Source organism: Danio rerio, chromosome 12 (assembly GCF_049306965.1).
Source record: "Danio rerio strain Tuebingen ecotype United States chromosome 12, GRCz12tu, whole genome shotgun sequence".
Lineage (NCBI taxonomy): Eukaryota > Metazoa > Chordata > Actinopteri > Cypriniformes > Danionidae > Danio > Danio rerio.
In genome coordinates, this window is record NC_133187.1 from 13,882,244 (window position 1) to 13,909,668 (window position 27,425).

General features: G+C 34.2%; 3 protein-coding genes across 4 annotated transcripts; 1 reads left to right on the plus strand and 2 right to left on the minus strand.

Moving 5' to 3' along the window:
- Window positions 1-2,209: 2,209 nt before the first annotated feature.
- On the minus strand, window positions 2,210-9,216 carry emc9 (ER membrane protein complex subunit 9). 2 transcript variants are annotated; one of them, NM_200126.1, is given in 6 exon segments: window positions 2,210-2,571; window positions 2,645-2,739; window positions 2,819-2,888; window positions 2,972-3,048; window positions 6,786-6,980; window positions 9,069-9,216. In NM_200126.1, coding segments are annotated over 5 exon segments (618 nt in total). In that variant the 5' UTR covers window positions 9,069-9,216; the 3' UTR covers window positions 2,210-2,390.
- A 493-nt stretch (window positions 9,217-9,709) lies between these two features.
- psme2 (proteasome activator subunit 2) lies at window positions 9,710-22,233 on the plus strand. Its single transcript, NM_131374.1, has 11 exons — window positions 9,710-9,831; window positions 10,138-10,170; window positions 10,265-10,327; window positions 10,496-10,582; window positions 10,675-10,720; window positions 14,828-14,925; window positions 15,012-15,080; window positions 16,072-16,139; window positions 18,952-19,006; window positions 20,153-20,239; window positions 21,582-22,233. Exons 1-11 carry the CDS (start codon window positions 9,784-9,786, stop codon window positions 21,660-21,662), a joined length of 735 nt encoding a protein of 244 aa, NP_571449.1. The 5' UTR covers window positions 9,710-9,783; the 3' UTR covers window positions 21,663-22,233.
- lsm5 (LSM5 homolog, U6 small nuclear RNA and mRNA degradation associated) lies at window positions 21,798-27,304 on the minus strand. Its single transcript, NM_001100438.2, has 5 exons — window positions 27,177-27,304; window positions 26,319-26,414; window positions 25,050-25,077; window positions 24,315-24,387; window positions 21,798-22,209 (listed from the first exon to the last, which is right to left on the minus strand). The coding sequence occupies exons 1-5, from the start codon at window positions 27,220-27,222 to the stop codon at window positions 22,177-22,179; spliced, it is 276 nt and encodes a 91-aa protein (NP_001093908.1). The 5' UTR covers window positions 27,223-27,304; the 3' UTR covers window positions 21,798-22,176.
- Between the last annotated feature and the right edge of the window lie 121 nt (window positions 27,305-27,425).

Sequence of the window (27,425 nt, forward strand, 5' to 3'; positions counted from 1 at the left end):
CTCAATCAGCTCCCTTATTCAGTAGTCAGTTCAAGACACTGATTAGACAGTCTGAATTTGCACTGAAACGTTCACTCGCTTACCGTGTTGGGGAAGTTTGGAAACACCAAACATGAATCACAAGAACTAAATCATTGAACATAACAAACCAGAGAGGTTTTCGTCAAATAACTTTTTATTTATTAATTTAACAAATAAAATGTATTAATTTGTTTTCTATTTATATTTAACATAAACATAGACAGAGAGGACAAAAACAATCTAGCAAATATTTATAATTGTTTAACAGTTGAAATGTTGCTGGTATATAAACCAATCAAATTATTTAGCTATAATATACTTCTTAAAACTTTGTTAAAAATTTATTAGTTCTACTTTTTATAAATTCCATTTTTTTCATGTTGTACAACCTGGCAAAAGATTTTGACAGGATGATAACCTTGGATAAAAATATCACAGTTTTACGGTATTGTGATTACTGCTCTTTTATTTTGAGAGACTTAAAATATTTTGGAACAGTAAACATATCAGGCTAAATAATTCAAACCAATCACTAGCTATGTTTCCATCCAAAACTGGTATATCGTATAAAAGACGTACAAATAAAGCAGCCATTGCATCCAACGAGTCAAAGCGAACAAAATAGTCACTTCCTGATTAACTGGCACCAAATATCAACAGTAAAAACAAAATTTGCTGCAGTAGGAAAAGCTGCGTCAATCTGCGTCAAACATAGCCTTCGACTTCTGCTGTCTTCATTAGTTTCAAAAACAGATTTCATTACAATTTAAAACAGCATCTTTGGATATCTTTTTTCTGGACATACTGTTGTCCTAAAAAACTCAAAACGTGACTAATAAACTTACATTTACCGTAGAAATGGTATAGCAGAACATATTGACGGTTTTAAAAAGTTGACTTTTCCAAATCGCGGTATACCTTGAAAACGGTTATCGTCCCATGCCTATGTACAACAAAGTTGTGCTCACGCCACAGTCAGTGTCCTAAATGTGTAGTGAAGCAAGCTTCCTGCATGCCTTTACCAGCGACCGAATTCATGTACACGACCAACTGATCCACGACCTCTGAAGCTAGGTAGCTGATTGAGATGCACCACTAGACATATGTATTTAAATTAAGAATGACAGTAATCCTTGGCTCTGGTTTGATTAAACAATGCGTGATTGTGGTTATCGTTCCATTTAAATAAACAAGTCAGTTTTTGTTATAAATTAATTGTCCCAGTTGTATGCAAGTGTTCTGAGCAATTACATAGGGTCTCTTTTGGCTTTAAAGAACCTACTATATATTTTAAAACACTTAGGGGCTGATCACACTGAACGTGTTTTTGTGTTAAGAGTTGGCTTTCTTGAATGATTTACTAATGGCCACGAACGTTTTGCGTGTTGCTTATGCACCCTGCACGCCTCGGGTTTTAGGGGCTAATCACACCGAACACGTTTTCTCGTTGAGAGGCACCTTTTTTGAATGATTTACTAATGGCCACAAACGTTTTGTGTGTTGCATATGCACCCTGTGCGCCTCTGGTTTTAGGGGCTAATCACACCGAACATGTTTTTTTACATTGAGAGGCACATTTTTGGATGATTTACTAATGGCCACGAAATTTTGCCTGTTGCTTATGCACCCTGCGGGCCTTGGGTTTTAGGGGTTAGTTATACCGAACGCATTTTTACGTTGAGAGGCAGTTTTTTTGGATAATTTACTAATGGCCACGAACATTTTGCGTGGTGCCTGTGCACCCTGCATGCCTCGGGTTTAAGGGGCTGATCACACCGAACAGGTTTTTCGCATTGAGATGTGGCTTTTTTAAATGATTTTACTAATGGCTGCGAGCTATTTTCGTGTTGCTTGTGCACCCTGCACGCCTCTGGTTTAAGGGGCTGATCACACCAAATGCATTTTTGTGTTGAGAGGCACCTTTTTTAAATGATTTACTAACGGCCACTGTATGATTTGCAATATTAATATTAAATATTAAAATTATACCAATATCAACAGCAACACTCTCGTACAATACCTAGCTGATTCAGTCGTTGCCTAGTGACATAAAAGGCGCACGGCACTTCTTTTTTCTCTTGTCAATAAAAAAAGAGTGGGGCGCCTCGTGTATTTTTAGAACGGAAAAGCATGTTCAGTGTTATCGGCACCTTATAATGTACTGGCAGTAACTAAGCAAACAACATGGTTTAATTACATATTTATTTAATGTTTAGACAGATAGATAGATGTTAAATAATCAATAGCTTAAATGACTAAAGATGACAGATGTAACAGGATCAAAGTAAGAAAATGTTTCAAATCTTAAAAACACTAGACTTTTGTGTTGAAAAAAAAAACTATTATATGAGCTGATTTAGTCTTTATTGTTAAACATTTCCATTAGCTGGGGAGACCAGCTCCATGATCTTGGCATTGAGTTTCTGATTGGTCCAATCTTTTGTGATGTCATCCAAATGGCTGTCGAAATCCACCAATAATGCCTGATCGCCAGAGCTGAACAACTGATTAACTATAGAGCAGGTTTCCTCCCACTGTCGAAGCATTATTCTATTGAAAAGAAATGTCATTTAAAAACTGCACTGTAGCATTATCATCAACGCATTGTTTGACGTTTCCTTACGTGTGTTTGTCTTTGAGAGCCCAGCGGGTGTCTTTGCGTTCATACATGACGATTGGAGGAACGCGGCAGCCTGGAAACATCTTTTCTCCATCAATCTAAGACATAAACATTTTCCAATTACAAAATGGCTTTTCCCAAGAAATGTTGGCACCCTGGTGATATTTCCTAAATTACCATGAGTAATACAGCATTGTTGCACTGCTCGAAGATCTTCTCTGCAATTTTCAAAGCACATGGTGTAGGGCTGGAAAAGGCAGTAAGAGAAAGTGAAATGAGGAGGAAAAAATAAGAAACTCAAACATAAGTGAAAAAAGATTAAGGGAATACCTGCTGTCTGACACACAAGCATTAGCTTGATAATACCCCACAATCTTCTGCTGTGTTTGTGAACACCAAACATCGACCTAGAATAGAAAATACCAACTGTATTCAACTGAAGAAGCATGTAAATGTCGAATTGCAGACAATGTCAAACACCAACCTCTCTGCAGCATTGGTAGAATCAAAAAGTGGAACAGGGTCAAATGTATAAACAGGGACATGCCGATAGGCAGCTGCTTTCAATGCTTCTTTGATTGTTTGCATTGCATTCAGATTACATAAGCACTCAGTGAAGTGTGTCAAAGTTTTTCTTCACAATGTGTTTCGCAGCATTCACAGGCCAATCACAGGCATGTTTGTTGGGCATGTAAATGAAATATTATAGTCATATTAGTTTGAAAAGTGTCCACTAAAAACATCTAATTCCAGGAGTAAAAAAAAATAAATGTAAACTACTAAATTAATAGAAGTTTCTAAAACAAATTCGCTACTAGCTACACACTGCTACTCGTGTGATATTTCTATTTGTACACAGTTAAAGTCAGAATTATTAGCCCCCCTGTTTATTTTTTCCCCGTTTTCTGTTTAACAAAAAGAGATTTTTTTTCAACAATGTAATAGTTTCAAAAACTTATCTCTGATAACTGATTTATTTTATCGTTGCCCTGATGACAGTAAATAATACTTTACTAGGTATTTTTCAAGACACTTCTATACAGCTTAAAGTGACATTTAAAGGCGTAACTAGGTTAATTAGTTTAAATAGGCAGTTAAGGCAAGTTATTGTAAAACAATGGTTTGTTCTATAAACTATCGGAAAAAAAGATAGCCTAAAGGGGCTAATTATTTTGACCTTAAAATAGTTTTTAAAAAATTATTATCTGCTTTTATTCTAGCAGAATTAAAACACAGAAGACTTTCTCCAGAAGAAAAAATACTATCTGGCATACTTTGAAAACTTATTTTTAATAACAGAATAGTTACATTCCATCATTCAAGTAGGGCTGGGTGATTTGGCCTAAAATCAAAATCTAGATTAGTATAAAATTTTAACTTGATTACAATCAATGAACAATTATTTTATTTATTTATTTAATGTTTTTGCCCTCATAGTTCACTAACAAGTTTTGTACAGTAAATATGCACACATATTACAAGAGAGAGATTTCTGAAGGAAAGAAGCATTACTTCATTTTAAAATAATTGAAGAAAACAATATCTATGAATATTTATTGAACATTAATGCTGAACAGCTAAAATTAAAACACACATCGTCTAAAACGCAGCTTTCTGCGCTGCCAATCCTCATCAACACTGCCTAACCGACCAATCAAAGCTTGCACTACATGTCGTTGTGACATGTAGTTATATTTTTTTTGAGAGGTGTGCGGGTATGCGAAGGCTGCTCTGGACCGTGCACATGCGCTTGGCAGAAGTATAATATCAGAATAATATAATAAGCTTAAATCTTAATTTAATATGTATAAATTAGCCTTAACAAAGTGGGGTCACATGACTCCCCACCCAGTAGTAATTTGAAACATTGACCTGGATAAATTTGATCGGTTATTATTTCTGAATATCGAATTTGATTACTTTTCGATTAATTGCCCAGCCCTACATTTAAGTACATTACATTAAAATGAATTTTCAAATGCAACTTAATTGACTTTCAAAGGGTGGACAAAAATGATTAATGTATTAAATGTATCCTAATTTGTGTTCTGAAGATGCAGGCAAGAAGATTAGTTTTGTCTTATGGATTTGGAACAACAGAAGGAAGAGTAAATTTTGCAATTTTGTGAGAAAAATAACCTATTAAGATATATAGGGATCAACTCCGACCTTCTTTCGGCATTAAAAAAATTAAAAGTACTGTCAGGATGCACTAAAGTAATGCATTCTAAAACTGCTGAATAGGCGTGGAAAGAAACTCATTAAATGATTCATGCAACTGTGGTAGTCAGTTTACTGGTATGTGCATGGTTATGTAATGCCCCACCCAAAAAAAGAAAACCGTAACACATTTTGTGGCTGTGCTGTTGTTAGCAGATAACGTCAATATTATCACCATTGGCTCTGCTTGTTTGCAGCCAAATTTGCACTAGTTTATGCCTTGCATTAGGCAATATACACATTAGCTTTTGTGTTGGTGTTCTTTAATGGGCTAATTTTTGCAGGGATAAACGTCTGGTGAAAGGTTTATGTGTGTATTTTTAATTTTAATAAGGTTCCTTTTACAGCATTGATGTTGTAATGTAATTAAAGTAGATTCATTCCAGTAGATTTCAGCATTAATTAAGCTGTTCAAGCATAAAACAAGAAGAAAGACAAACACAAGTGGCAGCATAAGCAACAGGTGAGTGCTAAAACTTAATTGAAAATACTATAGTAAAGTAAATTTCCATATTTTAAAGGCATGGCATGGAACTATGGAATTTAATTCAGTGCATCTTTTCTGGTCTGATACCCAATTTATATTGTATATCAATCAGGAATTGAGTACATTTACATGGACACCAATAATCCGATTTTAGTACAATTAAGACAATACTTCATTAAAGAGTCTACCATGTAAACAGCCATTTTTGAGGATCTTAATCTGAATAAAATCATATTCAAACTAAACAGAAATCAAATTAAGACATGAAGTATTTGATTTTAGTCACATTATTGAAGTGCAGTACAGACATGTAAACACAACAATTTAACTATTACCGTCATGTAGGATTTTTCACTGCATTCTGCAACAGAAAATTCCATTCACACATTATTCTCTGCTCCTACTGAATCAGTAAAGGACCACAGTAAAATATGTTCCTTTACCACAGTAAAGAACCACGGCAAAATGCAAAGGTGTTTTTTCCATTTGGTGTGCGCGATCAAATTCCGAAACAAAACAAAACTCTTCCACCAGTTCTTACTTCATACTCGCATCCAATACGCCAATTTGTCATGAGGGCATGAATGAAATGTTCCTGGATGAAAGTGAAACGGCCAAACTGCAGTTAAAGTTGAAAAATTACAAATGAAACACCAGAAATTGCATGAAACTCCGGAGGAAATGTTTGATAGCATGGTAACACAATGATGTTAATCAATCTATGTGCTATAACATGTAAAAAGAGATTATGAAAGGAACATTCAAAAAGCAACACATGTAAACACCTTAATCATATTAGTGTGTTATTCAGATTAGGGCAAGTAATTTGACTACTGATGTCTATGTAAACATAGTCATTGATTTTTAAAGAAATCAGATCTTAAATGTGGTGTTTTTTTGTAATGGCATGACTGGAATTTACCAGAAGTGCTTGAGCTGGCTGACTGAAAATAAAAGGTCTGCATTCATAAACCCAATTTATGAATGGTCAGTAGATCACACACACTATTTTTCAATGCTATCATTTCTTTAATGGGATTGCACTCTCAATTTGCCCTGTTTAGTAAATCAGCACCATGGTACCAACTTAAAAGCTTTGGGGAAAGTATTTTCAGACAGTTGTAGATATTGGTTTCTTTATCTGTGTCTATACAAGGACTAATAATGTAAAAAAACAGTACCTGAAATATGCAAGAGGTCTATATTTTTAAAGATGTGTTTATTTTCTTAAATAAGTAGATGAGGAGTATCCAAATTAATTGCAAAAGCTAGTGAAAAACTAATGTTGTCTAGTAAATAAATGCCTAATACAGTGAATGATCATTTGTATTGGTCAAAAGGCATGTTTTTAAGCAAACCTACAAATAACATATGCAATTGCAGATGAAGAAACTCTGTGTGCACATTCAATGTCCACTGGGAATACAGTATAGTTACCTGTGTAAGCGCTAGCTGTGTGATTGGAGCCAGAGACAGGTGTGAGTGGAGCAGCGGAACACAGTCTGTGATGCATAAGGCTCCCCCTGCTGTACTGGACGACAACAGCAGGCCGTTCACACTGCAGCGTGGAAACTGACTGGCATGAAGATACATCTTGGCATAAGCCAAACAGGATAGCTCCACCTCGCCCATCTTGGGAGAAAAAAAAAAGATAAAGCTAAAAAAAAATCAATAAAATAGTAAAAACAATTATATGAATGGAGAGTGTGAAGTACTATTAGCCACATAAATATAGGAATTTTCTGCATGTAAATACAGTTTTTGTCAGTGTTTTTATGTGCATTACATTTAGATTAGATTAGATTCAACTTTACTGTCATTACACATGTACAAGTACAATGCAACAAAATGCAGCTTAGGTCCAGTTTAGGCAGTGCAATAGCAGCAAGTTCAGGATACAAGTATAAGTTATAAAGTGCAGTTATAGAAAAAACTATAGTGATATTTACAGATGGATGTTCTATCAACATTATATACCGGTTGTATTAGCTATGAACTTGCACCAATATACAGAGATTGATTGTGTGGACTGTGTCATAAAATAATAGAAACATACAAATAAATAAATACACAAATATATAAATAAATGAGTAAATAAATTTGTAATAAATTTAAAATAAATTCCTGCATAAATTAAACATTAAATAAATAAATAAATATGCAAATAAATAAATAAATGTATGTAAAAAAATATAAACTCCTGCATAAATAAATATTTAAAGAATTAATAGTGTGGGCAGGTAAATATTAAATAAATTACATGAATGTTGGGAAAATGAGAAACTGCAAACTAAAAGTTTATTTTCCCTCCTTTCAAATGTTTATTAATTCTTGAACGCAGTTGCGTATTTTTCCTAAAACAAGCCAATGAGAGGGTGTCTGTCAATCAGTAGAAGGCTGCCTTTATGCCATCATTGGTTGATCGTAAGAAAAATGTTGCTTTTTTTGTTTTTTTTTTTGACTGTCTTCAGTTCTGACAGATAGACACCCGCTTATTAGCATGTTGACATGAGGAAAAGTAACTATGTTCTAGAAATGAATATACATTTGAAGGGGAAATAAATAAACTTTCAGTTTAGCATTTTCTTATTCCCCCAACATTTGTGTAGTTTAACTCTTTTTAATGAAAAATGATATATATGACTATATATATATGACTATTTTTTACCACTTAACCTTTACTCTAACCTTCAATAATGTACTTTGTTTTAGAAGTTCTATGTATTTGTGTTTTTATGTGCTAAATGTTTGAAACAGATCAGAATATTATTACACAGGCCAAATTTGAGCAATTACTAAAGGGCTGTTAACAGCTAAATGGAAAACGGCTGATGTATGCACTTTCAATTTACAGTTTTGAAAATGAAACCATGCCAACACTAAATCCCAAATTATGGAACCTATGACAGCATGTTTATGTACATGACAGCCATAATATGACTTTGAGTCGTTTTTGTGAATCGTTGTCTGAACAACTGAAGCAAAGTGGGAAAACACAATACAACTTTTATTTTTTAGCAACTTTATCCTGACAATGTTGGTGTTTTATTTTTGTGGAACTACTTTTTTATTTCACTCTGCTCTTTAAAAACCTGCATTTTCTTGCTGAGAGCTTCAAACTAACTATTTAAAATGTTTTACGTTTAATTTTAGACTTGTCATTTGGATTTGTATGTCTAAACTGTCAAGAAAATATTTTCTTCCGATACTAACAGTAACAGGTGCTTGTTAAACATTTACTCAAAAACTAATACACCACGTTATTTTAGATATCAAGGAGATCTTTTGCCAAGTTTAACAACTGCCCGTTTAAAGGCCCGTTTATGTTAATTTTGTATGTTTTTCCTGTGTTGAAGTGGGTTTCCTCTAGGTGAAGGTTAGATTAATTTGAAACAGTATTGCTTGTGTGTAGAAATGTGTATGTGTCCAATATATCGTTAGTCTTGAGATTGACTGCCAATCTGACCAGGATGTTCCCCAGCATTCAGCCCAGGACGACGGATAAATTCCAGCATCCCAGACACCCCCCTTAGACAAGCGTTTTATATGGAGGATGAAAGAAAATTGGCAGAAATTCCAAGAATTCACAACAAAAAAGGCATAATAAAATCTAAAATCTACGCAATCAAATCAAGGCTCTTTATGTCAATCGAAGACAACATTTAATTTAGCAGTAAACGCTTTATTCCTCATATAAAAGCTTCGTAAGAATACACTCACCCTTATATTGTTCTTCCCTTTTGTAGTAGTCAAATAAAAAAATCCACTGATTAAATCAAACAAATTAAAACAGAAATATTTTGCTGTTTACTTCATAAACACTTCATAAAAGCGAACGGACATTGAGGATGACTGCGGCGTTGTTTCTTCTTCGTGACGTCATGGTCGTGCTTTTGCACAAATCACGCATTACTGCCGCCTGCAGGGCTTGATTTTTCCCCAAAACGACCGTGCTTGAGGAAAAGGAGAAGCCATTATAACAATAATCTATATGAATAATAATTATAATAATTAATAATAGTGCATAGTTTGGGACATATTCCATTAGGATTTTGTGGCGCTCAATTTTAATTTTATTTTTTCTCTTTATCTTGTGTTCTGTCTCTGCTTTTACATAAACATAACGTTTAAGCTATTAATTGCTATTTGTGTTAATTATCAAGGCATTGGTTGAATGACGATTCCTTATTTCTTATAAAATTGTCATATTTCTGTATTAAATAAAAACAGATAGAAATGGGTGTTGTAACATTTTCGACAGTAATATGGAAATGCATATTTTTGGTAGTTCACCGGTACTTACCCAGAGTCCTGACGTGAACCCAGTGGGCGTCGTTTAGAAATCGAAAGTATCGCGAAGGGAAATTTGTCATCTAAACGTCTGCGTCTCTCTGCTTGCGACCTGCTTCGCTTATTAAGACAAATTGCTTTCATTATGTCTAAAGCTAATGTACTGAAGCTAAACTCTGATAATGCAGTGAGGGTAAGTTCATCTTTATAATCTTTATATAATCTCCGTTTACAAACTCGAAGTAAAAACCGTTTGTTTAAGCTGTGCATTGAGTATGGAACCTGTAAGACGTTTTAAAGGTCTTTTTGTCGAATGTATGGATGTTATCGAACGTAACAACTGCTTAATATCTCAATTTATATGTTACAAAAATCCTGAGTCACACTTCCTCATTGACAGTGAAAGTGAAAGTAACTTTACCTGAAGCGCGATGCTTGTAGAAAAATAATTTCTAAGATAAATGAATTGTAATTGAACGTTTGTCTTATCTTCATCCAGATAGAAAACTACCGCCAGTCACTGTATAAGCAGGTATGAGTTTACTTCAGATAATCCAAACATAGGCTGCATTCAGTCTTGTTGCTGCACTGTTGTTTGTGTTGACTGATAGTTCTTTTGTTGACAGGCAGAAGACCTGTTCTCCAATTACATACCATTGAAGATCTCACACCTTGACAACCTGCTGAAGGTATATTTTGCGAACATTTGATTATTTGGCAGATGTGACTACATGCTAATAAACACTAGGCTATATGTGTCTTTAAATGAACTCATCATTACCCTGTTCCAGCTCAACAGAGTTGTTTTAGCTTGAATTCAGCAACAACTGAATTAAAATATTTCTTTATGATTTTAGGGCGATGAGTTTAGTATCACTGACCTCTCATCTCTCCATGCACCCCTGGACATACCCATTCCTGATCCCCCTGCCCCAGAGGACGAGGTTGGCATGCAGCTCAATATTGATAATTATGCTTTCTGAATTAATATTACAAATATTAATTATGACAATATGTATGTAAAATATTTCAATAGGAGATGGAGACAGATAAAAATGAAGATGATGAGAAAAAGAAGAAAGGTAATGTGTACACACACACACACATACGTGACGGGTTTCACAATTTCTCCAACTATTACTTTTCAGCATGTTTGAACCACAGGAAGTAAAAACTATTTTTAGTAGTGGAATAATAGTAACTACCAGTGATGTACGTGTAAGATAAATGGCTGAAAACATGTAAAAACTGGCGCAGAAATTATGTGTTACTAAACAAATACCGTACTAAAAGCTAATGTTAGCTGCATTTACCTATTGGCAGCTAGTTACTAGAACCATATTTCTGCAGTTTAACTAATTATTGGCATGATTCTGTCTCGTAAGACAATGGAATCTATGCCATGGGATCTTTATTTGCTGAGTTACATCACCTGCTGTGACTATAAAACCTAATTCTGGAAGAGCATGTTCATTTGCAATGATTGCAAGTAGGTGCATCATGTGTTTTTGTAATTTTTAAGTTGAACCATGTTAATTTTGTAATACCTGTGTCATTATAAACATAGCCAAGAACACACACACAGCTGTATCTGGCTGGTCATGTGAACTCAATAAGGACAATTTTGTTTTTGGTGTTAGATGACAATGCAGATTTAGAGGATCTGTGTAGGAATTTGATCTAGTCTATTTGCAATGTCCTGTGTCTGATTTGTCTGGTGTTCAAAGCCAGTCATCAAAGTTTTGTCAGGGCACAAAAGGTTAGTCACCGACAAGTCTTTTCTGATTCCCAAACATTCAAAATCATTTGGTGTGTCCTAAATTGCACAATTATGCTCTATTCTGTTCAACCATGCCATACACTTTAGAAAAACACTCTTTAAATACCTGCATCATGCACTTAGGCCCAATCCCAATTCTATTTCTGTACCCCCACTCCTTTCCCTTGGTCCTTGAAACCAAGTCTGAGGGGAAAGGACTCCAAAATTTACCCCTTAGAATTGGTAAACCATTACAACACCTGCACACGTCATCATATGTTGCCGCGATATCTTCATATAAGATCGAGGATTACAACTGCTGTAGTTATTCCAATTGTGTTATTTTTGGGTATTTATCTTCAGGAAGTCACTGAAGGCAAAGATATCATGCTATCAAAACGATATAATGTGGCAATAAGTACTTTGCACTGTTACACAGTGGCCATATGCATAGACCCTAGTTATACCCCGACACCAGAATTTTCTGACAGGGTATTCGAGTGACAGATGTAAATTTATGTTGTGGGACTACTATACAGGAGTTATTATTATGGATTATAGATAGAAAAATTTAGCGGGGTTTTTTTTTTTTTTTTTGAAAGTTTTTTTTTAAAGCATGACGGTAAAACACAAATGCTGTTATGAATGTATTAAAACATATGTTTGTATGTTGTTGACAAAAAATACTAATTCGTGCATCTACTGACTTCTGTGTGCATATTTTGTACCTATTAGTTAGGAGTGTGGTTTCGAAAAATCTGTTTCAAGGGCTATTTAGCCTTCAAGCTAAAGAGAACTTTAGTAAGGGGGGTAAGGGGAAGGGCTAAGGGGTAGAATTGGGATTGGGCCTTATTCAGCTGATACAAAGTGTCAGTTTTGAAAACGTTATGCACTTAACGCTTACAGCTTTGCTAGTGGAATGGAAGGCGTTATCAAGCTCTCAAGTTTAAAACAATTATTTTGAATTGTGTAAGCAAATTTTTTTTATACCACCTCCTGGTGGTGACTGGGGTTATATTCAGGTACTATTTGGTAGCTTGCTAATTTATGGAAACTGTTTAATGTTAACTGTAAACTTTTATATTTCTGGATAGTAAACAAGGGTGTCACACAGATCTTAAAACAGATTGTCAGAAAACAACATATATAATATGTCGTAGTTAATTTAACAGCATCTCTAGAAGTAAAAAGGAATGCAGCACAGGAGTATAAACAATTCAATTCATCTTTATTTCTATAGCACTTTCAAAATGTAAATTGTGCCAAAGCAGATTCACATAGAAGATTATAGTGAATTGAAACCATGTCAGTTTAGTTGTCAGAGTTTAAGTTCAGTTCACTTTAGCTCAGTGTGGTTTTATTTTCACTCCTGATAATCCAAACACTGAAGTGTGAAGCTGCGGTCACACTAGAGTTTGTGTGTGCGAAATTCTGTCGTACGGCGTTGCGAAAAAAGACAGAATTAAACAAGATTAATAGGCATTAAAAAAGCGAGCAATTGCTCCATGTTTAAAATTTCTGTCCAGAGAGGTCATGTTTTGATCCTCGGTTGGTCTCATGCAGTCAAGTGATGCGATTTCGCAGGTCAGAGTTCACCAAGCTTGAACTTTGCACAGCCGCAACCTGCGAAACTTAACGCATGACCCTGCGTTTCCAGTCTGACGCATTCGCGTGCATATGAATAGAAATCTATGGGAGGAAAAGCCCAGTGTGACCGCAGCTTAAATTCATCGATGTGCAGCTCTACAAGTCCTAAACCATGTAAGCCAGTGGCGATAAACACAGGGTAGACATTCAAGACCAGACAGAAAGGGAAGAAAGGAACTTAATGCACAAATAATAACAATAACAGGTGAACATACTACAAGATAACGAGGGAGGGAAACAGAAAAAGGAACCACATGACCAAACACACCTGAATCAAATTAACATGGAGCACATGGGGAAGTAAACACAACACAAGCACATAGTACAGGGCAAACACAGTCCAAACATGAGTCCTAAAAAATGTTAGTGTTCCATTTGAAAAGCGATTAAATTTATACAGTAAATGGCTAAGTGTAATAGTGCATAATGTATTACATTTATTAATTTAGCAGACACTTTTATAAAAGCCATTTACAAATGGGGAAAAAAGAACTTTCAATCACCAGAGTGGCAACATGTGGATGCCATTCCAAGTCTTAATTCATTGAGTTGATTATCTGTTTGTTGAGTCTTTGTACTAAGAGTGTCTGGTGTGTAGAGAATGAGAAAAGAGTGTGTCTCTTACAGGTGCTTTGTAAACCTGTGCTTTACACAGGTACCTGTGTAAAGCACACCCGTGATTGTTGTTTTGATTAGAAAAAGTCTGGCACATATAGAGAGGAAAGAAAAAAGTGTTTCCCACAGGTTGTTTGTCAAGCTAATTCACCTGTGTGAAGCATACTCACAAGTGCACAATGGTAAACAGTGGTGTGATTATTTGGTGCTCCAGTTCTTTTAAAGCAGTGTGAACAGTGTCATCTGACACTTGGTGCACACTGAACAAAGAAACTCTGGGTTTCATTGAAATATAAATGTTACAACAGAATATGATGTCGCAAGGTTCACCCATCTCAGGTTCACAGAATGCTTGAGCATATCTGTTTTTTCATGTTTTAAACTCTTCACAAGTTCTTAACAAAGCAAGCTTACAATATACATAAATATAAATACTTTATTGTTTATTTTAAGCTTATGTCCTAAAAATGACAGTTAATTGAACCAGGGCTAAATTGATTTTTTTTTTTTTGCCCAAACAAATCAAGACAACTACAAGCGTGAACACACCTTAAATGTCTGGGAAGTTGACTTAAAGGGATAATTCACCCAAAAATGAAACATTACCCACTATTTACTCACCCTTAATTTGTGTTCAAAAGAAGAAAGAAACTCATAAATATTTGAAACCACTTAAGATATTTTGAAGAAAACTGAAAGTGCAACAAACAATCAACGTCCTGTAGTAGAAAAACAGAGAGTATATAGATATTTGGGTAAGCTATTCCTTAAAGAGGAGAAATGACTGATTATAATAAAATACCTTGAGCAGGGTAATTATAATGAAATAACTTGAGCAGGGTTTAGTTATTGGCACAACAAAATTGCATAAAACTTGACATTGCAATATTTCCTTACCTCACATTGTGTGGGTTCAAATAAAACTCAAAAATTAATAATTAAAACTAACAAGGTGTCAGCACCTAATAACCTGGTTAAAAACAATTATAACGGAACCTGCTTAGCATATAAAAATAAGTGTTCTTCACAATTTAGATGCAGAGAAATGTGGATCACAATGCTCACAATTAAAACCTGTGTGCTGTATGTACTGTATGCATGCTAAAGTATAATAATTGTAAAATGTTGTGGAGATATGAAATATTAATTGTAATGTGACTTTTTTTAGCTCCCAAGTGTGGTTTCATCAAAGGAAATGAAAGGATTGTGAAGTTACTTGACATTGTGAAACCAGAGATAATGGGTCTGAAGGAGACCTGTATCACTGTAAGTGGGAAAAAGGTTTTAGGAGAGTTCTCAGATTTGTACCAGATATACAGTCATTTTGCAGTAGTTTATCCTTTTTTCCTCAGGTTTCTTGCTGGATTGCTCATCTGATTCCCAAAATTGAAGATGGAAATGACTTTGGAGTTGCAATTCAGGTTATTACATTTTAACACCTAATTAAAGATAGCTGGTTTATATAAACACTGCCAAAAATGTGTTCCTTACTTAGAGTTTTTGTCTTGTTTCTAGTCCAACTATATACAATTCTTAACTCAAGAAGCATTTTATAGACAAGCAAAACAGATTGTCTTAATAAAAGGTGCATTAGGTGATTGTCTTTAGAAACATTTTTTTTTTTTTTTTTTTTTTTTGCTGGTTAAAAATGATTAAAATAAATTATCTAAATGTATTTATATGATATTTGAAATTCTAATTGTACAATGGCTTAGTAATAAATGTTATTTCTGCACCCCGTCGGCCAACCACTAAGCATACAGTAGTCACTTTAGAAAAAAAGTGCGTGAGAGAGTGAGACCAGCGATCTTTGCATGCATGAAATATTGCACATTATGACAAGTTTCTCTTGCTACACAACTGAAAACATTACAGATATAAGAGTTTTTCAATTGATTAGTAGTATGATAAAGTACTGTAAAGTTTTCTAACTGGCGATTGACATGATCTAGTGGGTTTTTTACTGTCATCTTTAAGGTGCACGCATTCGTGTTTCAGGAAGTGTGGCTTTGGATGGCAGTGGAGGAACTGTTTTAAAGATATTATGATGAATAGCATTTTGACTTTTTTGTTAAAACAAGCTGTATAATCTGCCAGTGGGGTAAGAAAAATGCTATTATAGTAAGTAAAAACAAGATCTTGTTTCTTACCCCATTGACAGATTGTACAGCTTGTTTTAAGGAAAAAACTCTCCTTAATTTTGGCATATTATTTCTGAAAACAAAATCATTTTTGCTTGTAAAAATGCCTCTTGGTTGATATATATATATTTATATATATATTTTTTTTTTTCCCTCGATATTTGGACTAGAAACAAGACAAAAAACCTAAGGAAGAAAAGCTTTTTTTGCAGTGCATTCATATTGTTCATTTTAAGATAACCAGTGGCTAAAATGACTTTTAATATTTTAGGAAAAAATCCTTGAGAGGATTACTGCTGTGAAGACCAAAGTCGAGGGATTCCAGACCAACATTAACAAGTATGAGCATTTTTTTATTAAATATTTTAGATTTTGAATTATATACAACAAAGCAAAGTAAAGCAAAGTCAAATATAATAAATAAAGTAATAGTTGGCTGTGGTATATTCCAAAATGTCCAGTACGTAGAGTTTCCAAGAAAGATCAACTGGAGTAGATGAAACCAGCCATATTTTCAGGATCGTGTTTTTTCGCAGAACAGAACCCTTATTTGGTGGATGGATAAGGAGAGTGATGAATCATCCATGAGGAGAAAAAGTAATGGATCACATTGGATCTGAGTTTTCATTAGATCTGATAGGTCTTGTACCATGGACCAGAATAATGCGATTTGAGACATTCCCAGAACATATGTTTATAAGTACCTTGTGCAGAGTTGTTACATAAGTGACAAAAAGGGTCTGATTTTCTTTTCATTTTAAATAACAGGAAAGGGGTAGCATAAGTCTTAAGAGCTCCAGTCAAAATCATCTTTTGTAAGCTGTTTGGACAGCACTGTGTGTAGGTATAGTGTATCCACGGTCATATTGGGGTGATATAAAGACAATATGTCTCTTTTTTTTTTTTTTCCTGACGTTAAAATAGGATCCAAATCTCTCCCTTTTTGAGGCCCACCGCAACGTGATGTAGGAGTGCAGTTTCCCCACCCACCGAATTGATTGACAGCCACGCATTAACATGTCTTCATAGTAACATGTATAATCATATCAGTAAGTCAGGACAATAATAGGTTGTTGTATATAGCACAAAATCTAAGCAGTAAAGCAACTGGGATTAAAAACAATTGGGTTTAAATGATATGTTCAGCTCGCTGTGATCAGTAATCATCATCGAATGTGATCAAGAATGAGTTTAACAAGTTTAAAACATTTTTAAAACAGTGCATGTTTGTAATGTAAAGATACAGCAATTTTACCATCTTTATCACTTCAGCTGCATGTCAGTACAATTCGTCACCAAGGTTCTATCTGCGTTCTAAATGATTTTGAGATATTGAGCTTCAAAGTTTTTGCATTCCATATAGCAAACAACATGTGTGAAACAGTTTCTTTCATACATTAACATGACAGAGACCCTAAGCGTTCTCTAATTGTAAATTATCAAAGTTCTCTTACATTTGCAAATTGAAGTTAAAAAAAAAACACAGTAAATGCAGATAGAACCTTCTAATTCTGAAAAGTAATTTTCCACTTGGAATTATAACGTTCTATCAGGCAGATCATTCATTGAAGCATTACTTTTCAAAAAGTATAATCAAAAAATATATAAGTTAGATTGTAACAATATGTTGATGCTTGAGAAAGTTAAATTTGTGCTTTCTATAAAAATTTTTTTATGTTTTAGGATATTTTGTCTTGTTCAAATTAAGCACACAAGGCTGTGCTAATTTTTTTTTTTCCAGAGCAGATGTTAATTGTATCTAATTAATATATTAATATTTATTACACTTTTTGCTTTATATGAATTATTGAATTATATTTATTGAATTATATGCCCCATGAATTAAACTAAGTATTTGCCCTTCAAGGCATATTATTAAATTTAACACTTTAAAAACAGATGACGACCAAATGAGTATAATAAACCCTGAAAAGTGTTTCACTGACTTGGCATTTCTGTGTGGAGTTTGCATGTTCTCCCTGTATTAGTGTGGGTTTTCTCCGGGTGCTCCGGTTTCCCCCACAAGTCCAAAGACATGTGGTACAGGTGAATTGGGTAAGCTAAAATTGGCCAAAGTGTATGTGTGTGATTGAGTGTGTATGGGTGTTTCCTAGAGATGGGTTAGAGCTGAAAGGGCATCCGCTGTTTAAAACATATGCTGATAAGTTGGTGGTTCATTCCGCTGTGGCGACCCCAGATTAATAAAATAACTAAGCCGAAAAGAAAATGAATGAATCTCAATGTCAAGAAATGCTTCTAAATCATCACATTTACACACATCTCAATTTTGTGTGGTGCATTATTTAGTCGACTCTGATTTTGTGTTTCTGGTCTTTCCTGCTGTCAATGGAGCAGCCCGGCAAAATGACAAAGAAAGCTGATCTTGATTGGTTCTCGTGCATGCATTAAAAATGCTGATTGGCTCACAGAAAGAACCCTAAACAGCCAAGATAGAGTTGAACTTTGTAGTTAAATCGTTTTTGTTTTTTTAAATAGAAACTCTTAAAATGTAAACAACTTATAAAAACATCATATAATGTAACTAAGTTGTCACTTAATAAGAAAATGTGAATAACTCAGTTTTGACAAAAATGTCAGATAGAACCTTATAATTCTAAGGTGACAAATTATAAAAGAAGATGCTTTAATCCACATTAACATACAGCAGTGGATAATAATGTGTATCCTGTCACATTTTCGTGCAAAAACAGTGCAAAGTTAAATTCGTGCACTGTGTGTGTGTGTGTGCATGAACTTTTTAACAACATTGTGTGTGACTCATTGCTTCCTTCATGTCTGTCACTGTGCTGTTTTTCTGACGCAGCCGAAGCAGAGACTGAGGCACCTTCTGACATGCACATGGGAACGTTGGGCAGGAAGAACTAGCATTAAAGGCACAGGCCACAAAAACAGCAACATTGTGTTTAGAGCAGAGAATTTGAATGTTCTGAAATGTATTATAAATAATCTCATGGGTGTTTAGAGCTTAAACTTTACAGACACATTCTGGTATATTAAATGTTGGAAAAGGGGTAAAATAGGTACCTATTAAAGATGAATTTTAGTTATTTTGAAGTTACAAAACCGTCACAGACAGTGTCCCAGTTTAATCCAAAGTGTGATGTTAGTAATGAGATTTTTTTATCTGCAGGTACTTCTCAGAAAGGGGTGATGCGGTGGCCAAAGCTTCCAAAGACACACATGTGGTGAGAAAATTAACTTTTTGGTGTATTTCTTTCTTTCTTTCTTTCTTTCTTTCTTTCTTTCTTTCTTTCAGTTAAGTAAGATTTCAAAATCATATTTTCATTTTGCCATTTGCCATTTAACTCTTTGATCTACGATGCATACACTTATAAATAAATACTTCTCTGAAAATATTTTTTTTAAATGTCTGATAAAGGTGTCAGAATAAAGAAGCAGACACATTTTTAGTGTGTAAGTTATAACCACACCTCCTCCAAGAGCAATAATCACTTTCATTATATGTACTCTGAAAGGTGAAAGGTTTGAGCTTATTTAATGAAGACATATGAATCTTTAATGGTGAACTGAAGAGAGAATTAAAATTAAAATGTACTCAGCAGTCAAACCTATTTAATCATTAAATGTTTTTTTTTTATTTTAGTATCTGCAATTCAATCTTAAGTTTGCTGTATATAATTGTTCCATAATAAAATATTAAATGGTTAGTCAACACAAAAATGAAAATTTTATTATTAATTACTCAACCACATGTCATTAAATTCTACTGAGAACTTCATTCATCTTAGAAACACAAATTAAGATATTTTAAATGAAATTTGAGTTCTCTTGTAGTCTATAGACAGCAATAGTCATGAGGCATTCAAATTCCAAAAGGAACCAAAAACATTGTCAGAACATTACATAGGACTTCAGAAGTGGTTCAACTGTAATCATAAGAATCTCCACTTTTGTGCAACCCCCCCCCCCCCCCCCCCCCCCGCCCCCCCGACCTGACAGTGAATAAAAATCATTTTTAAACAAAGTCATTTCCATTTTTTTGTAGTTTCAATTGAAATAACATTGAATGTTTTTAGGGTTTTTTGTTCTTTTTCCGGACTTTAAGTGCCTCATGACCGTTGCTGTCTATAGAGGATGAGGAAGCTCTAGGATTTCATCCAAAATATCTTAAATTGTGCTGTAAAGATTATCTGAGGGGATTGGAACTACATAATCGTGATTAATTAATAACATAACATTTTAATTTCATTTTTAACTCTTTTGTGGGTAACTTTAATACATGATAATAATAATTTATCCTTCAAATAATGTTTGAAAACTTTTGATCTTTTTATTTTTGTGTAATATGAAGCACTTGTTCTTTTTGACAGATGGATTATCGCTCTCTAGTGCATGAGAAGGATGAAGCAGCATATTCTGAGATTAGGGTGATTGTGCTTGATATACGCGGTTTCTATGTAAGTCTTTCGATTATTTGGTTTAAATTGAAAATATGAATTAAACATAACTGTGGACACAGCTGTAGATTACATTGTAAAAAAAATCTGCCTGTTTTTGTTGATTCAAATGAATATTTTTAGTAATTTCAATTTTCATCAATCAAATAAAGTAAAAATATACACTCACCGGCCACTTTATTAGGTACACCTTACTAGTACCCGGTTGGACCCTTTTACCTTCAGTACTGCGTTAATGCTTCATGGCATTCAACAAGGTACTGGAAATACTCCTTAGAGATTTTGGTCCATATTGACATGATAGCATCACGCAGTTGCTGCAGATTTGTCGGCTGCACATCCATGATGCGAATCTCCTGTTCCACATCCCAAAGGTGCTCTGGTGACTGTGGAGGCCATTTGAGTAGAGTGAACTCATTTTCATGTACAAGAAATGAAATGATACAAACTTTATAACATAGTGCGTTATCCTACAACAGGGGTCACCAATCTCGTTCCTGTAGGTCCGGTGCCCTGCAGGGTTTACCTCCAACTTGCCTCAACACACCTGCCTGGGTGTTTCAAGTATACCTAGTAAGACCTTGATTAGCTTGTTCAGGTGTGTTTGATTAGGGTTGGAGCTAAAATCTGCAGGACACCGGACCTCCAGGAACAAGTTTGGTGATCCCTGTCCTACACTGTGATCATAAAGGGACGGACATGGTCAGCAACAACACTCAGGTTGGTTGTGGCATTGACACGATGCTCAATTGGTACTAATGGGCCTAAAGTGTGCCAAGAAAATATCCCCCACACCATTACACCACCAGCATTTGAGTTATTGTTGCCTTTCTATCAGTTCAAACCAGTCTGTCCATTCTCCTCTGGCATCAACAGGGCATTTGCGCCCACAGAACTGCCGCTCAATGGATATTTTCTTTTTCCAACCATTCTCTGTAAACCCTAGAGATGTTTGTGCATGAAAATTCCAGTAGATCAGCAGTTTCTGAAATTCTCAGACCAGCCCGCTTGACTCTAACAACTATTCCATGTTCAAAGTCACTTAAATCACTTTTCTTCCCCATTCTGATGCTCGGTTTGAACTGCAGCAGATTAACTTGACCATGTCTAAATGCCTAAATGCATTAAGTTGCTGCAATGTGATTGGCTGTTTGGAAATTTCCGTTAACAAGCAGCTGGACAGGTGTACCTAATAAAGTGGCCGGTGAATGTAGTTTGTATATCTATCTAAAATAAATTGTTGAAACCTGATTAACTTATTAAATTTAAAGTTACATAAAAACATATGTTGTGATTATTTTTGTCGTGATTTCTAGAGTAAGATGGCTGTTTTTGCTTTTAGGCGGAACTGTATGACGTCATCAGCAAGAACCTGGAGAAGGTGACGAATCCTAAAGGAGAAGAGAAGCCCTCCATGTACTGAAACGGATGTTTACCGGGACAGAAATAAACATGCAGTAGCACAACTTAGACCTGTTTTCAGACTTTCTAGAGATACATTACTGAAGTTAAATCAGTCAATCATACAGTGTGTTGTGGTACATATGATAAGATGATGTACAGCTCCATTTGCATTTATTTCAGCATATACAAAAAGTAAATCAGCAGAACTGACCAACAAATTTACAAACAGGACATGTTATTAAAGCAAACAACCACAATAAAAGCAACAGTTTCACAAAATATCCTGTTTCTTTATCCACACTTTCGGAATATATCATACCAAATTTTGTTAGAACTTAAAATTAATTCAAACACTAATTCATTGTATTTGTTTTATTGTAACATAGAACAATGTTTACAAAAATGTTTCAGATGGGTTAAGTAATAAAAGAACTAATGTGGAAAACAAACATATGCTTGAAAACCTGACATGACGTTTCTTTCAGAGAACGAGAACTTAAAATGTATATTTTTGAAAAGTCGCTACACATTTTTCAAACTTCTGGTCCTTCTCCTCCTGGAATCAGCTGGAAAACAATAAACAATTGGTTATATTATATTTAAAATGAAGCAATCTCATGTGTTTTTTGTTCAATTAATGTGCCATTTACTTGTGTCATGCTTCGGGAAAGATAAAAGATGAAAATATGGTCCAGTTAATGTAATTTTGGGCTGATGTATGCCTTTATAACAAATGACCAAACAACAGATAACCAATCTTTCTCTAGACTTTATAATCCACAACTTGCAGATTACCCCTTTGATGGTGACTATATTGAAGCAGGCAATAAAACTTGCTTCTATTAATCTCTTTAGATGTTTTAAAATAATGTAGGTGTAAGCACATTTCCATATAAAAGAAAATTATTAACTCAAAGCATTACTGCTTTATATCCAGAACACTGATTCAAGGTACTATCAGAGAGAAAAGTACAGGGGCTTTGATTCCCCTAAATCATAGGTCTCAAACTCAATTTCTGGAAGGTCTCCGCTCTGCACAGTTTTGTTCAAACCCTAATCAATCACAGCTGATCCAACTGATCAAGGTGTTCAAGAAGATAACTAAAGACTGTTAAGCAGGTGTGAGTTAGGGGTGGTTGGAGCTAAACTATGCAGAGCTGCGGCCCACCAGGAATTGAGTTTGAGACCATTGCCCTATTTAACCCTTGATCCACCCAGAAGCATGTCAAAATATTTGTGGGGTCAGTCCTTAAAATAATGAGAAACAGTTTGTTATGATATGCATCTTCAATAATTAAAATAATACATAATAAAAATATATATTTAGCCACCCCTCAAATAGTTCATACTATTATGATCAAGCCAAACAGTTATACTAGAAAATGTTCATCTAGCAGATATAGAGCAGAGGTTCACAAACTTTTCAGCCTGCAACCCCCAAAATAACCAGTGACTCACGACCCGCAATATTCTCTGAGGTGGTTATAAATATATAAACCTGGCACACAACGGAGCACACATACCAATAGGCCCAAGTCTATTCATCCTTTAATTTTGGAGAACGCTACTCGAAGACCATCCTCCATGTTCAGATGTGTCCTGTATTTATTTTTACTGTGCATGGGTGCCATAAAGGTGTCTGAAAATCCAACCTGGGGCTATAAAAATCAATGCATTTGACGCTATTGCTGTGTCTTTAATGCAATATAATCACCCCAGTGGTCGCAAAAAATAAATAAATAAAGCAGATGCCTTTTTATTTGGATGTTAATTTGTTAATGTTTATTATTAACATGTTCAAAATGTTACTTTTAAGAACTATTTTATTCTTCAGTAGGTTATGAATAAAATATGGTCCTTCTAATCATTTAATAAAATAAATTAGATTTTTGAAAATCGCAAAGTGACCCCCCTCATTGTCCTGCGACCCCCACTTTAGGAACCACTGATCTAAAGCACCGATTTAAGCAGGAAGAGTTGACACCACAGTTTTCTTGTAAAACAGGTGTTTGTATCTACATATAATCTAAAAGCAAAGTGAAATCAGACATATCCTTTGTATTTTTAACAGACACCTGCGCAGACATGGAAGTTAAAAAGTAAAAAAAATAAGTGTAATCTTTCAGGGTCATCCATTTATTGGTGCAGAAATGCAAACTTATCAGTTTGTTTTATATAAAAAAATAATAGGTGTTTGAGAATCCCGCATCTACTAAAATAGCCAATCAGAGATTACTGTAGGTCAAAATAGAAAAGTTCAATAAGTTTGATTAATAAATTAGATGTTTTTGAATTAAATATATAAATTTGGTTCACAGAAGCTTGTATTACACTAACATTACTGAAAAAGTGGACCACTGACACCGATTTGTCAATGTATAATTCACACCCTAGGTACATTATAAATAATATGAGATTAAACTGGAATAGCAAAAAAGCTAATTATTAAAATGACAGAAGCAAACTTCTTTGTTTTTGTTTATAAAAATGTAAAATTGAAATAAGTTTACAAAATGCCAAAACAGAACACTTCTGACAACAGAAAATGTACATAAACTTGCATTAAAAATTACATTTTAAAATAATGAAAAAAAATTAAAATGACATTAAAGCAAATATTGTTTGCTGGTGCATGCATGAGATTACTTGCAGATGAACTTATTTGTCATACCATTGTGATGTTATTGCCATTAAGGAGAATCTGATCCAGTTTTGTGATTCTTCTTCCCTCTGGTGTGATTTCACTGTGATACAAACACACAAGCCCGAGATGAGGAAATATTTAATACCAAGTGTTCAAAAATGTAACCTACATCTATAAATTCTTGTGAAAATACTTCATAATCCAATTTTCCTTGCATCTTGAATACATGAGTGTACACTTCACATTCAAGTACACTTCACATTCAATTGATTTTTTTTTTTTTTTAATCAATGATAATACTTGGAATTATTCTTTAATAATAATGTCACAAAATATTAAACGGTTTCAATAGTGATAAAAATTTGCTAATACCATTGAACTTCTAACTAAGCATACTTTAAAAAAAGTTTCTAAAAAGATTAGAAAATGCCTTCTCTATGCAGTATAGTTTATAGAATAATTAGAATACAGTATAAATAGTCTAATGGTATAAAACTTGAGCTTTAGTTAATCTCTAGAACGAAAGTGCTTTTTTTATTGATAGTTTATCCTAATAAAACAAACACCTAAAATTTTGGAGACAGGATACTGATCGTTTGAAACTCGAACAGCATTTAGAACAATAGAAGGTTGAGTAAATGTTGACAATTAAAATTTTTGAGGGAACTATCCTTTAAGTCAAAGCAGAAGAGAATGCATGAATACACTGTGCAAAGACAATTAAGCAAATATTTAATATTTTTGTTTAGGAAATATACTTACAATTCTGTGACATCCTCTAGGACCATGTCTGATGTAAAGCATCAAGGAAATGTACAACATCGCAAAGATAACATTACATAGACATTTACATTTCTCTGTTGACAACATGTGATGTAGTGTATTGTATTTTTTTATTTAATGCCATGTCAGCAATGCAAGGCTATTTTCATGGCAAGAACATTTCAATAATAAATATACAATTAAAAAACAAAAACAAATGAATACATAAATTAAATACATCTTTAAATGCTAATACATTTTTTTATAATTTTTTTACTATTTTCCAGGTGTCATTTTGCTAAAAATGTCCTGAAGAGACATCATTTGATAAAAAAAAAAAAAAAGCCTTCTGGAATTGTTAAAAGCAGGACAATCCAGTAAAATCTGTTTTACTGTAAAAGAAAGTGTGATGTGCAAATATTGAGCAGGGTCTTCACATTTGAGCAAAAAAAAAAAGCATGGATCATTCTTGCATGTCCAATACAACATCTAGTAAAAATCACTAAATCAAATTTAGTCTTAAAATGACTAAAAATTCAGTTTGAGATTTCAGGTTGTATTTCATACAGTTTATTATTTCTCAATGCATCCTACTCCTCTTGCCACTTATTTAAAAAGTAAACGTTGATAAAAGATTTCATCTCTAAAAGAGGAATTTGGCATTCGTTCACAACTTATTTCAAAGCATCCTTAGCTGCTGGATCAAGCTCGCTCGTTTCCTGAAAGCCCAACATGTCCCGGAACCCAGCAAAAAAAAAAAAAAAAAAATATGAAAAAAAATGGTTTTGTAAATGGTGAACTTTAGTTATAATATCATTAATCAAAGGATGATCATTTTCTGAAGATTCCATCACTTGGAGGCATGATTTGGAGTCTGTAAATATGATAGAGTTCTTTTGTTGGACATTTTCTTATATTAAAATGCTAAAACTAAAGCACAGGCTAATGAACATTCTTTAGGCAGACTGATTCCACAACGTTGTTGTTCAGTAACCATTGCTGCCGTTATGCCATTTTCCACCCTGGAAGAGCAACCGCTGCGTAAAACATATGCTAAATAAGTTGGCGAGTCATTCCGCTGTGGCGACCCCAGATTAATAAACGGACTAAGGGAAATAAAGGGAAATCTTATGTGTAACTATATCTTTAGCTAGCAGTATTTATAAAAAAAAAAAAAAAAAAAAAGTTGAATCCAAAACTAAATTGTAAACATCACAAATATTTGACAGTGTTTTGTTTATTTTTTTACCGCCAGTAGGTAAAGGATACTGACAAAGTCGTCAAACCCAAGCAGAGTTCCCACAATCTCTTTATCGTTCTTCATAACGATGTGAATCCGAGAGCCAATGCACTTATCCACCAGCTCTGAAAGACAGCACACAATCCCCATCATAAACACAGTCACATCATTGGCTGTTAAAGGAAACATTTTGAGTGGTCAGTGTGATATACAACTGTAAAACCTTGTAAAGAAATTCAATTTATGTTAAACGTTACTTCAACAACTATACAGCCAAGGTAAGTTTTTAACGAACCACGTTTAATAAAATTTAAAATTTCTTTGGCTTTAACACTAGGTGTGGGATTGAGTAATATGTTAATACCAAATTCATTCTTTAAAGTACTAATTTTAGGCTTATTTGACTCAACAACAAAAAAATCCTGCGAGTAAAGAGTGGAGTGGCTTTTAATCATTTGACACGGTATCTCTAATGTCGTAACTCATACATAAAATTTTATTTTCAGAGTATCTTACTTATAAATACATCTTAATGGAAATTGTTAATGATAAATGTGTTCCCAAGTCATAATTACAATATTTTAAACTCCAACAGAGGGAAACATATTAGTGATTTATTTTTTTCGCCCACACTAACTAAATGAACTGGCTTCCGTTTATATATAATCAATCACACATTGATGTATAAATTTGTGAAATTAAATATTTAAGTTAAAATAAAAACACATTGACATGATTAGGGCCACATCTTTTGTGCACAGGTGTATTCAATTAGATAAAAAAGCAAAGTGAGTTACGAACGTGACTGATTGGCATCTCTGCCCCGTACAAAAACACAAAAGTTATGTCAGTAAATGATAAGCAATTTTAAAGAAAGTGAAACAAACCGAGTGGTAAAAGCTGCGAAGGATTCGTTGCTGTGATTGCCGCCATTTTGATAACAGACCTGAATAATCGGGACCGGAAGCCAATTACAAGCATGGATAATCGATATCAGCACACATCGATAGCATCTTCTTCTTCTTCTTCTTTCTGTTTTATGGCGACTAACAATTAAAAGCATTATCGCCACCTACTGTACCGAATCTTACTCCGATGAAAGGGCAACAAAAAGAAACGAGGAGGGAGGGAAAGGG

Excerpts from the sequence above, each read along its gene's own strand:
- emc9 (XM_068224532.2), bottom strand. The coding sequence starts at position 6,980 with ATGGGCGAGGTGGAGCTATCCTGTTTGGCTTATGCCAAGATGTATCTT. Across the intron at positions 2,889-2,971 it reads GCTTGTGTGTCAGACAGCAG|CCCTACACCATGTGCTTTGA; the intron begins GTATTCCCTTAA and ends TGCCTTTTCCAG. Across the intron at positions 2,572-2,644 it reads GCTCTCAAAGACAAACACAC|AATAATGCTTCGACAGTGGG; the intron begins GTAAGGAAACGT and ends TCTTTTCAATAG.
- psme2 (NM_131374.1), top strand. The coding sequence starts at position 9,784 with ATGTCTAAAGCTAATGTACTGAAGCTAAACTCTGATAATGCAGTGAGG. Across the intron at positions 10,328-10,495 it reads ACCTTGACAACCTGCTGAAG|GGCGATGAGTTTAGTATCAC; the intron begins GTATATTTTGCG and ends TTATGATTTTAG. Across the intron at positions 15,081-16,071 it reads ACTTTGGAGTTGCAATTCAG|GAAAAAATCCTTGAGAGGAT; the intron begins GTTATTACATTT and ends TTAATATTTTAG.
- lsm5 (NM_001100438.2), bottom strand. The coding sequence starts at position 27,222 with ATGGCGGCAATCACAGCAACGAATCCTTCGCAGCTTTTACCACTCG. Across the intron at positions 26,415-27,176 it reads TTCGCAGCTTTTACCACTCG|AGCTGGTGGATAAGTGCATT; the intron begins GTTTGTTTCACT and ends GCTGTCTTTCAG. Across the intron at positions 22,210-24,314 it reads ATGGCAATAACATCACAATG|CTGATTCCAGGAGGAGAAGG; the intron begins GTATGACAAATA and ends ATTGTTTTCCAG.